At 40.3% G+C, this 12,702-nt stretch overlaps 1 protein-coding gene across 2 annotated transcripts in view; it reads left to right on the forward strand.

The window, feature by feature from the left end:
• Positions 1 to 398: 398 nt before the first annotated feature.
• Positions 399 to 12,702, forward strand: part of stab1 (stabilin 1) — a 68,211-nt gene continuing 55,907 nt past the window's right edge. For both annotated transcript variants that reach the window (XR_013077832.1, XM_076743883.1), the window contains exons 1-10: positions 399 to 951; positions 3,853 to 3,980; positions 4,164 to 4,279; positions 7,601 to 7,686; positions 7,996 to 8,065; positions 8,202 to 8,297; positions 9,026 to 9,139; positions 9,953 to 10,140; positions 10,328 to 10,464; positions 12,312 to 12,439. Coding sequence is in view for 1 of the 2 variants with exons in the window: in XM_076743883.1 (XP_076599998.1) it covers positions 898 to 951; positions 3,853 to 3,980; positions 4,164 to 4,279; positions 7,601 to 7,686; positions 7,996 to 8,065; positions 8,202 to 8,297; positions 9,026 to 9,139; positions 9,953 to 10,140; positions 10,328 to 10,464; positions 12,312 to 12,439 (1,117 nt within the window). In the remaining variant the exon portion in view is untranslated. The remainder of the gene's footprint in view (positions 952 to 3,852; positions 3,981 to 4,163; positions 4,280 to 7,600; positions 7,687 to 7,995; positions 8,066 to 8,201; positions 8,298 to 9,025; positions 9,140 to 9,952; positions 10,141 to 10,327; positions 10,465 to 12,311; positions 12,440 to 12,702) is intronic.

The raw sequence follows: 12,702 nt of genomic DNA on the forward strand, positions 1-12,702 counted from the left end.
GAGCAAGATTGGATAATTTGGTGTCGCTGAAAATCTTTTTCTTCCTCTTGCCTTTGTTGTTAATTATCTCATGACCTCTTGGGATGTCCCAGTCCCCAGGCTGGGAACCAGTGGTCATAGGTGCTGCAGTCTGTCTACAGAGTCCAGAGCTCTGGAGGAAGGGAGTGGTGTGTGTGTGTATATGTTAACCAACTATTGCTATTGTGACTAAAACAAGTGCGACTGTTACAACTGCTACTGCTGCTACTTTGCCAGTACTAGTACTGCCGCTGTTACTACAAGGGGAGTAGCAGGAGGAGATGACCTCTGCTGGGAGGTTCCCACTTTGCCAGTTTCTGTTGTTATTTTTTCTTTCTCTTCCTAGACCAGAGAGGAAAAGACGTGACGCCTGCAGTAGCACCAACCTCTCTGGCAGTTCTCTGCCTCGCAGGACACTGAGCTGAGAGTTAATTTGTTAGTTTCATTTGTTTGTTAGTTCCTACATAACAGGGATTGTTGCCTTCAGGCTGAAAATGAACAACGAATACTGCTGATAATCCCAACACTGCCTGGATCCACCCTGTAGTTTACATTTTTTATCTTTCATGTTAGATTTTTTGTCCACGTTTTACTACACCGATTGCTGTGGGAATAGAAGTCTATTGTTTTCTAATAGTTTTGCTTTTCCCGCACAGAGGATGTTGTTATCTGTGTGTTTTTTCCTGTAGCGAGTGGAGCAGGTTGTGCTTGAAGTTCAGGCTTGATGTGAGAGGAGAAAACTGATGTGAAGATTCAACGCTGTCTGAATACGTTCTCTACTTTTTCTACTGTTTTTTTTTTTTTTTTTTTTTTTAACTGACTGAGGAGGACGCTGGTTTAGTGGATTCATTTCTTCCCCTGGATGTGACACTTTGAGCCATGCTGCTGCTCCTTCTGCTGCTACTCTGCCTGCAAACTTCACTTCAACAACAGGTAACACACCTCCACCTCTGCTACACTGGGATACTGGATCACCTGTTTATTCTCTGTAGATCTCTGGATTAAGTGAGTTGTTTTACAGAATGTAAACGTGCACAGAATGTTTTGGCTCATTTGTACGGAATTTATTTAATTCACAGGATAAATTAAAAGTTATGGATCATGTGGCCTCTGTTTGGATTAAGTGAAGATTTCTGATGTGAATTTCTGTTTGTAGTACAATAACATTACTGACACAAACTCTAATGTAATGGAACAGTAAAGTTAAAATAGAGTTATGCACCAAGTTATTATTGCACTTCCATAAAGTTTGGAGACACTCAAGACATTAAAAAAAGAATGGTCACAGTCAAAGCAGCAGAGCTGAGATGTGCTGATGTTTAGTCTCTAGAATGGATGCATGTGCAAAAATAAAGCCCTAGAACATAAGTGTTTGGGGAACAGTTATTAGAAGGTTAGAAGGACCTCACCTACACACATGTGCAGTACTGATCGGGCAGTGACAATGCTGACAACAGTGCTGATGTTTATCAGGTAACATTTATCTAGTTTAACCTGTTAACATGTCAACATTTTCAAATTAGCACAAAACACAAAGTGCAGCTGATGTCAGTGGTCATTAGTTTTGCAAGGAGTCGACCATGAACTATAAGTTTTGCGGCAAATCAAACTTTTTACTGTAGAGCAAGATGAAAAGTCAGAGGATCGTCTCGGTACCTTGAACATCTGCACCAAACTTCATGGCAGCCAAAAATGTCAACCTGCTGGTGGCACTGGACAAAAAGTCAGGCGATCACCAAAGTCATTTAGGTCCATCATCTGGGAGCTATGAAGAGCTGTATAAAATTTTGCGAGATCAAGTAGATGTAGATGAATAAGTGAAAAGTTTGAGCTTCTGGTGGCAGTAGAAGAAAACTCCGAGGTCATCAATTCAGATTCTTCATCCTCTGGGGACCTTGAATGTGTTTTAAAAAATCCTGCTATCGAATTCATGACAGTTCATCCAGGGAAGGCTTTCTGTGCTGTCTCTGAGCTCCAGCTGAGATAACCCTGATGACATCACTGTGAAACCATCTGATGGTGCTCCTGCAGAGCCACAGAAGACATTATACAACTGTTTTCACCTGCTGAATGGTACAAACCATGACTATCAAACTGACTTTGGTGTGTAAAATCGGTGGAGTGCTCTCTTAACAATTTAACCTAACAAATCTGAGCCAAGGTATAATTAAACAGCTGTGGGTGACAGTTTCATACTAAGTTTCAATAATCCACTCGAGTCTCCCTTCCAGCACCACAGATACAAATAGAGACAGAACGTGAACCTTGTTAGCAACTATTTGCAGCAATATTAAAAGGTGCTGTAGGGAATCAAATGAAGCCCGGTGTGCAGCCAGGTGGTCTTTTTCTTGCTGCAGGTTTGCACAGAAACTGCTTTCAGGGGACAGTTAAGGAGAAAATTGACCACATCTCCAGAGTGGTGCCCATGTTTTTCAGGTTTGAAATCCAGACCAGTGATGAGCCGGTGTGTTTATCCAGTAAAGTTAGAGAGGGATCACATTGTTGTCTGAGGAAAGGAGAGAGCTGTCAGTCAACTGTTGTTCAGCCTTGTTAAAACTACATCTGCCATGAGCTGATTCAGCTACAGAGCACAAAGATCAGAATAAAAACTAGGACTTTACTGCATCATGTTGTCGACCTGACCCAGAGTCAGTCTGTCAGCCATTCATTAAGCAGCAATATGCTGCTTACACACAATACACAATATCCTCTGCCATTTTTAAAGGGAAAATCACAATAAAACAAAATTGACATTGTGATATTCATTTGTATCTTGGTAGATGGGAGATGTAAATCTTTCAGCTGTGTATCAGAAACATGTCCACATCCCAGTAAAACCAGCATGGCTACTGTTGTAGAATCCCAGTCTGTTCATTACTCTTTATCTGTGGAGCTGCCTGCACCCCTAAAACCTTTCAATTCTGCCTCAATGGGCCTTTTTATCCTTATTACTCTTTGATTTTTTACCTCCATGGCTATCTCTATGTGTGGCTGTGTGTTTTATATCTCAGTCACTTGTTCTCACACAGCAGAACCTCGCTTTGACAATTATTCTTCGCTTTGGTCAACTTGTTTTACTTATAAATGTGTTTTATTCAGTGGTGAAAAGTACTGTACCTGCATACAGTACTCTGCTACTTGTAATTGTTTCCATTTTATACTACTCTGTACTTTTCCTCAACTACATTTAAATATTGCACTTTTTACTTCACCTACTTATGTTTCTGGTTAAAATTTTAGTGCACAAAGTAGTTCAATCAGCTCCAATGTTGAAATACTTCTTACATGTGAATGCATCAATGGTAATAATACAATGATCTGATGATAATAAAACACTTTAAAACACTAGTATTGCCACCAGTCAAGTGAGCTGATGACTATTGCTGCTGCTGGTCAATGTCTTAGAAACTTTTCCCACATGTCTAGTCGACATGACAGAAGAGTGTTGACTTGAAGTCATTTGTAAATACATGTGTGAATATATGTTAGTATCATATGACTGGTTGCTTTTGTTTTCTCTTATTTATGTATGTATTGTAGATGTCGTAGTTTTCATTCATTCAGTAATACTGCTTCTGCCTCTGGTACCATTTGCTATTATTACCTGCAGTGTTACCACTAGTACTACTACTAACAGTGGTGGTAGTATGTGTGGAGAGACATGTGGAAGTTTTAGTAGAAGTGGATACTTATTAAAAACAGGGTTGTACTGATAGCAGCAGGAACATCTTAGGATAACAGGTCTCTGTCGATACAAAGACGAATGCTGATAGAGTAATCAGTGTCAGATTGTAATATTAGCCGTACAGTCACGGATCTCCTCTGCTCCCCCAGACTGCTCCTCCTGGTCGGTGTGATGTCTCGCAGAGGGAGGACGTGTACACCTCCTGCACTTCCTGGGCCGCCTGCGCCACCAGCACCTGCCCCCATGGCTTCAGCAGCCTGGGCATAACTAACTGCAGGTACACATCAGGCTACAGATCCACAGCTCTTCAAAGCAGTGCTTGATTGTTTTCACCTCTAATAGATGCAGACCTTAGCTTCATGACTAACTGACCCCACGAGTAACTGTGGCTTTGTAGTAGTAGTAGAAGTATGTGGTATGAATGAAGTGTTGTCTTCACCTCATGTTCACTGTGCTGCAGTTACGTGGTGCAGATTGGTGGCAGAGAGATGGAGCTGGATGGATGTCAGCACATCTGTGTGAAGAGGTTCATGCAGCCACAATGCTGCCCACAGCACTGGGGATCTCTGTGTCTCTGTAAGACACACACACACGCACACACACACACACACACACACACACACACACACAGTACAGCAGAGCATTAAAAGACCACGGCCTCCTCCTTCATTTCACTGAGATGGCTGTATTTGTGCTGAGGGCTCAGGAAGAAAAAGGTGAACCTGAACCTGGTTCAGCTTTTGCTGGCACACAGTGTGCCATCATCATCACTGCGCTGGCCAATCAAATCAATGTGTACACGCAAAGGCCATTCTTCGGCAGGTATGTAACATAATAGGTGTAACTCACCAGTACATCATGGCCATGAAGAATAAAATGATCACATAAGCTGCTGTGGAGGAGGATGGAAGGTTTTCCTATGAGTTCAAACATCTTTAAATACACCATCTTTGAGGCAGACAGCCACACTTGTATTTTTCACAGGAAACAGGAGCAGATTTTGGTGAGAATTCCCTGGAAATACTGGGATCTAATTTCCACGTATTCAACACTGCTGTGCTGTGTTTTGGTGTCTGCTCAGCCTTTAACTCTGTTAGTCAAAGTGACCTGCCTTGATTGTATTACCTCTACCTATAACAACACACCAGCAACACTGTTAAAATGAAAACTCATTTATTTGTCCGCAGTGCTGTTTTCTGTCTGAACACCTGGTAAACTTTACCTGACGCGCCAGATGGTTTGTTACACAAAACCATCTGGGACTTCGTCCTTGGACACTGTTTGGAAAAGGACAGGCACGTTCAAAAAAAATGCTTGGCAGATGATTGGATGAACCATCTGTCTATCACCGTCTATCACAGGCTAACTTAGATCATGAACCATATGCTGCAGTAGGACTCTCTCTGTCAGGAGAAGAGGGAAAAAAAACATCTTTTCCATCTTTTCAGTGCTGTTCTTTGCTGTTCTTTCAATGAAGAAATACTCTCCAGTTCTGATTTAACTGATGTAATCGCAACATCTATGCAAACCTCTTCAGGAGCTGCCATTTTTGTTGTAGAATGGAAACAGTGGTCTTCCTCAGCTGCCAGTAGGTTCCTAATAGGAGGAGATTGGTCCAAGCCACTGTGGTTTAGCCATAAACGCAGAACTTGAAGCATGGCAAGATGGATTGTCAGCTAAATTTGAAAAAAAAAAAAAAAAAATCTGTGTTGATAAATATGAATAATTATAGTCTCATAAGTAAGTGAATACCTAATTTTTATCATTGTAGAAAATTAATCATCAATTACTTTGATAGCCAGTTAATCATAAAAGTAATTCTTGCATTAAAAATGTCAGACATTTTTTGTTTCTAGCTTCTCATATTGAGGATTTTATGCTTTTTTCTGTTGCATTTCATTATAAACTGACTACATTTGGGGTTTGAACTGTTGGTTGGACAAAACAAGAGATTTGAAGACCTTGAGCTCTGGAAAAATATGATATAAATTTTTCAGCATTATTTGACATAGATCAAGTGATTCATGGGTTCATCTGGAAGATAATCAGATTAATCAATAAGGAAAAGAACACATAAAGTTAGTTGCTACTCTAGAATTTATTTAGCATGATATATCAAGTCAGGTTTGTTTTAGAATTTCAGTTTGAAAACTTAAGTAGATAAAAATCTAAAAAAAAATAAAAAGATTTGAAAAAAGAAAAAAAAAACACACTTTCTAGCATTTAACCGCCATTTAATAGGAAGGCGGGACTGTTCTTTGCCTATAGTTGTGATTGGTTGTTAGGTTGAGTATCATATCTTTCCACCAATCACGTGTCGCTATGGTCGCCGGACAGCAGCTCTGGTGTCTACAGGTGGAACACAGTAACGTCCCGCAGTTTGCGTTGATGTCGTCGTGCAGACTCTTGTGTCTTGTCGATAAGAAGTGAGTGATAATCTCTTTCTGTTAATGGATGAAGAGCTTGTTAATGGCCAGCCGCTGTTAACGTGTTCAACACCGTTTTTGTGACTTAACGTCATGTAGTTTCACATACAAAGCTTAGCTGCTGTGAAGTTCATGTGAATTGATTAGCTAGCTAGCTAGCCAGCTAGCTGATAAATGCCCTGATTGTACTAAACTAGAGTGAGACTAAGAGTTAAATTTGTTACCAGTTAACAGGTAGTATGAACCACTCAATTTCTGTTATTGCTGCTGCATAGAAGTAGCTAATGGTAGAAAATTTGCATTGGTGTATTTTGGTTTATAGTACACGAAGTTGGTTAAGTAGCTAACTAGCAGCGTTAGTAAAGTAAGCTACACCCATTGCGTCACACTAATCTAAATTTAACAGGAGTTTTTGACTTCAGTAATTTGGATTATCAATTTGAGCAACTTCTGTCTAGTTTGTTTTTTCATTTTTTCATGGGACTTGTGAACCTTAAAAAAAGTTGCAGTACTTGAAGTCACCCACTGGCAAATATATTAAGTAAGATTGAAACAACAACACATATTCAGATGTATGGTTTTTCAAAATAACATGTTTCAATGCTATAAATTCAGTGGTATTTATCTTTAAACCTAAACTGTCCAGCAGTGATTACATTTCACAATTAACTATTCAGTTGTTTAGAAGATTCAAATCATTATGACTTCCTTACAATCAAACAGTAATTGAAATATATTGAAATCTCCACTAAGACAAATATTTGATGAATTTAGCCATTAAGAGATGATCATTTTTAAGAGCAGTTACTGTTTTTATATTTCTAGAGAGAATTTGCCCTTTTCCTGTTTGATTCAGTACAGTTTGAGTGCTTTATCGAGCTATAGTCTTTAGAGGACGTGAAGCTGAGGACAAGGAGCTTTGCTATGCCGTGCTGTGATTTTAGGTGTAGCAGCAGAAGTTGAAACAAATTTTCACAGTGTGACTGTTGCTGTGACCCACATCTACAAACCAACCAATCAGAATACATCTTGACATGATGCAGAATAAGCTGTCTCACACTGTACGCTGTAAGTGCCATTTTTCCATTCAAAACATGAGAGCAGTGCAGATAGATCTGACTTTCCACACCACGGATGTCTCAGTACATTAAGGTTAGCATATGATAGCAGACAAAAGTAAGCCAAAATACTTCAGGGATAAAGGGTATTATTTGTTATCATCGTGGTCTAGGCCAAAGAATTTCCCCATATATCTGCATTAATCTTGTGTGTGTTTTCTACCTCCTCTCTCTCTCTTTCTCCTGGTGTCTGCCCTCTAGCCAATCAATAGGACAAATGACAACCATGTGACTGTGACACATGAACCTGCAAGATTGCTGCTATTGCACAGGAGTCTCAAACTCAAAATGGATTCTTATGAGTAGTGATCATTTCTAATGACCTGTCTGCCTCTTCTCTTGTCCATCTGTAGCCTGTCCCAGCTGGTCAGGGAAGACCTGTAACTTCCATGGAACCTGTCTGGATGGAGACCTGGGCAACGGGACCTGTGTCTGTGATGTCAGTATGCTGTCTGAAAAGTTCAGAGATCAGTATTGCTGATATTTATAGGGGCCCTTAACTAAACATTGGCACTGCTAACTGATTACATTCCTAACTGAGAGACTGTCAGTGTCAGCCTCCGTCTCTGACAGGAGTTTTTTCTGGTGTGTGTTTGATGTGTTTCTGTTTTTGTGTATGGGTGGGGAGGGGACACTGGGGAAGATGTGACTTTTGAAACAGGTCAGGATGGGAGGTTTAGATTGTTGATGCCTTGGTGCTATTGCACAATAATACTTACAAGTCATAAAAAATCTTTCCTCTCTTTAGGATGGTTTCTCAGGCTTTGCCTGTCAGGAGTGTAAGAATCCAAACTTTTTTGGAGAAAAGTGTGATAAAGGTAAGCTTTCTGACATCTGTGTCAAGAATGTGTGAGAGTGCCAAAAGAAAAACTACAGAAAAAAACACCTCCAAAATTGGCTGTGTGAATGTTGCACAGTTGTTTGACGATACTGTTTGTGTGTATATCTGCACAGAGTGCGACTGTAAGAATGGAGTGTGTAATAAAGGTCCAGATGGTGATGGACAGTGTTTGTGTCAGCCACCGTTCACCGGGACACGCTGTGACGAAGGTGAGACCATGACACACTGGATTTTACTGGATTAGATTACATAAACCATATCAAGATGTATCACATCATATTACTGTATATTATTATGTAATCATTCATTATATTAAATAATTGTCATAATAATTATAATAGTTTGTATCAACCTATCGAAAAATGCATTATGCTGAAATTTCTGGCATTACTAAATAGTGTCTGCAAGTATTCTTTTTAAGCTGCATATGCCCCATCAAGGCCAGGTCAAAAAAGGCCACAAATCGCTTTGCAGCTTTATGAGCTTACAGTAAGAATTGAAGGCGACTAGATGACTGTACCAACTGGAGTGAATTGATTTTGACAGGCAGGGGAACAAAAAAGGTTTTTGAAGGGTGAGGGTGACAAATACAAAATAGTTTTTTCATTGAACAAAGGAAGCCAAAGTCTTCTTTAAACAGTCTTACAAGAATTCTGTCTAAATAAATGCAGTCTAAACCTGGCAAAAGTATTATTTATATCATGAATTGTCTAATGATAGAATAAGTAAACAAAACTGGGACACATTTCATTCAGTACCAAAAGAGTACTGAGGTTTGATACCCCGTTCTAATAGCTGTCTTCTTGTCATCTGTGTGTTCCTTAGTTAAACATGAGGTAACACATGTTGCATTCATCAATATAGTCTGTTTTCCATGTCTGTCTGTCTGTATGATGTTTAGCTGTTGCTCAGCTGCTGTTGTGTCTGTTGTTGGCAGTGAGCACCAGGTGCAGTAACTGCGGCCCCTATTCGTACTGTAAAGGAGAGGGAGACAACGCCGTCTGTGAATGTTTGCCTGGATACAGGAAGACGCCACAGGGAAAATGCGCAAGTAAAAACACAGCTCAACCGCCTTCTCAGATCTCTGTTTTATTTTATCCCAACTTTCAGTTTCAGCTGTCCAGTTTATGTTAGCGTGCTAATATTGGCATTCAGTATATATATTCAGTAATATCAGCATTTCTCAGCCTGATGAAAGGTAAGATAAGTGTAGAGCAGAGATTAGCAAGGTGAGTCTGAGATGTCCTAAAAGGGCCACTGTACAGAGGAAACAACTCAGATCGGAACACTTTGTCAAACAGTTTGTGAATGATTGCTTTCTGTTTTTAATCTATGTTTTACACAGTGACCTGACTTTTTTGGAATCAAGTTTGTAAATAGATACCAACATGACCTTTCCTCTGGTGCAACGTTCAGGACAAACGAAATTTTTTTTTTTTTACAGGATACTGTATTATGTTTTTTGTGTTGTGTGTATCAGTTATCTCTAGACATACAATAGGTCTGTAGCTACAACCAACACTAGAACCAGAACTAGAACAAGGTTTCTCTCTTCCTCAAAGTATTTCTCGCTCTCTAGAACAAGAACCAGAAATTAAACTAGGTCTTTACTCCCTAGAACCAGAGACAAGCACTACAAACAGGTCTGAAATAAGAGTAGAACTAAACCAGGAATAGAGCCTAAAAATACCCAGACCTCGTCTTGTATATCTTTCCTTTGCCTCCAGAACTGAAATTCACTCTGTTTCTTTCCCACTAGGGCTAGACTAGAATCAGGAGTAGCACGAGAGCTCATTTTTGTTTCTATTTTTATTTCAATGAAAAATTCATCTGGATTGAGTTAGAGCTTTGTTTTCCTGATCAGGTGTTTGCTCAGCGAGGGACTGTGACATCAACGCCCAGTGCTCTTCACAGAAGTCAAAGGTCAGCTGCGTCTGTAAGCCTGACTACCAGGGCGACGGCAAGATCTGCGTACCCAGAAACCCTTGCTCGGAGAACAACGGAGGGTGTCCTATCAACTCTACCATCTGTGTCTTCAAAGGACCCAACAAGGTTAGGAGAACATTACAGAACCAGAACCTGAACCAGGTCTAGAACAAGACTAGAACCAGCAGTAGAATGACCATCAGTACCAGAAAAAACAATACAGAGACTGATGTTAAAAATAAATCCAGAATCAAAACCAGAGCTAAATCCTGAAACTGTGCTTAACTTCACTGTGTCTCTGTCTGTCTCTCAGTCCAGCTGTGAGTGCATGTTCGGCATGTCCCCCATCGGAGGCAACGCTGAGTTTGGTTGTCAGCTGGTCTCTGCCTGCTCAGCGGACACCTGTGACCCCACAGCTGTCTGTCAGACTGAACTTGATGGACAACCAAGGTCAGACACACAAATAAGTTACTCACTAGAACTAGTCTAGACACAAGACTAGCAAGGCAAGAAGGCCCAGATGTACACCCAAAGCCAGTTTCTTTGTCTTTCTTTGTCTGTCTCGCTTGCTGATGAGATCAAACATTAAATATTATTGTCTTTGTATTGTTTTCTATTGAGAGTGTTTTTAGGATCAGGGTTGTAGACCCAGAGCCATGACTGGAGTTTTTGTCATTCTCCCTTTTGCTCTCTAGAACTGCAGATAGATCTAGAACCAGGACTAGAACCAGGATTAAAACTTCTTTCTGTCTCTGTATCTCTGTTAATTGCTAGAACTACCACCAGTACCAGGATCACAAGTAGAACCAGGTCTTTGCTCATGCAAACTAGAACTATAAAGGAGATTTTTGCTTTCTAGATAAAGAACCAGGACCAGGGCCAAAAGTCCGAAATATAATTCAAACTATACAAGGATTAGAACCAGAGCCTCCTATATGTTTCTCCTGTTCTCCCTAAAGCATAATCTCTCGAACTAGAACCAAATCAAGACCCAGAACAAGAACCAGAACTACAAGTAAAACTAGTTGTCTCTCCTTTGTGCGATTAATCTGGAGAACCGTTGTTGTAATGAAACATCCTCTGATGCTAGCTCGGCACTGTGACCTCACTAATACTGAGGTTATTGGTTGTTTTGGGTCTTTTGAACATCAGACAGCCTCACTCAGGCAGACCAGCTGAGGATGATCAAGCCTCAGCTTGTGCCTTAGCTGCTCACTCCCACAGATCCAATCTCTTGATCCAGAGCCACCTGGAGGCTTTCTCTGCAGCCTCTGTGTTGTTATTGTACTATGTGTCCTTTAGTGTCTCTCTCTTGCACCGGAGAACCAGGACTAGATCTAGAAGCAGATTTCTCTCTGTCTCTGTCTGTGTCTCTTTTCTCCTCTCTAAAAACTAGAACAAGACCCAAGAGAACTAGAACCAGGTCCTTTATCCCCGGAAATATGACACTGTCTCTATTTCTGTTGGTCTTTTGCTCTCTAGATATAGAACTAGGACCAGGACTAAAACTGGATCCTCATCTAAAATAGGTTCACAGTTACACAAGGACAAGAACCCAGAACCACTTTTCATGTCTTTCTTTATTTACGAAAAAGTAGTAGTTACAAGTAATAGCAGAAACATCTAGAAAGTTGAACTACAACTATAAAGCTCTTGCTGTCTAGATACAGAACTAAGGCCAGGACCAGAACTTGAGCCAAGTCTAAACTAACATTAGACTTAGACAAGAACTATAACCAGAACTGCTACTAAATTGAGAGTCAGGTCTAGAACAAGATGCAGCCTCCCCGGCTAAAAAAGTGTTACATGACCTCCGACACAAGCTGGATTTCCATCCAAATGTGTCGCAAATTTAAACAGAATTTCCATCCGCTGCAATTACAGGATTATTAGGAGTGGGTTTATCGAGGTAAGCAGTAGGTGGTGCCAATTCTCCATCTGGAAAATCATTATAGCATTTCAGAGTGAAGAGAGTACAAGAGATCTCAAACGGAGAAAATGTAGAAAATCCGATGGACACATGGCATTTCTGTTTGTTTCATGTATCAGTTTTCAGTTTTCTTTGTATCACTTCACACAGATCTAGTATTAGGATTTTTTTTTTTTTTTTTTTTAGTAAAAATGCACATAAAACAGGTTAACTGGACTGTTTTTCTCGCTGACTTTAGCTCTGTGTTAGTTTGTGTGAATGTGTGTCTATTGCACTATCATTAGTTCGTCCCCTCTCTCTCTCTCTCTCTCCCTCTCTCTCTCTCTCCCTCTCTCTCTCTCTCTCTCTCTCTCTCTCTCTCTCTCAGGTGTGTGTGTGATGCAAGTCAGATTGGTGATGGCCGACGTTGCTACGGTAACCTGATGGAGCGGCTGATAGAGCTGGACAGGAGTGGAAGCCAGAGAGAAAATCTGACCGGAGCCGTCGCCCTGTTTGGTAAAAGAACCACAAATACACTGTAAAAAATGAGACGGTTGCAGTCTGAATCACTGCTGTAACAGAAATTCCATTCAATTTGATTCTTCAAGTTAATGATGTGATTCAAGACCAGTTGTTATATTTCTTTTATCTTCTGTTTCGGAAAGAACTATTAGGAACAATTCTGGAACTATTCTTTAAATAAGTAATAATGTGAATCTTTCCTGATTCTCCTACAAGGTGAAAACAGACCACAGATTTATCTTCTTAACATTATTCTA

Source organism: Chaetodon auriga, chromosome 2, assembly GCF_051107435.1.
Source record: "Chaetodon auriga isolate fChaAug3 chromosome 2, fChaAug3.hap1, whole genome shotgun sequence".
Taxonomy (NCBI): domain Eukaryota; kingdom Metazoa; phylum Chordata; class Actinopteri; order Chaetodontiformes; family Chaetodontidae; genus Chaetodon; species Chaetodon auriga.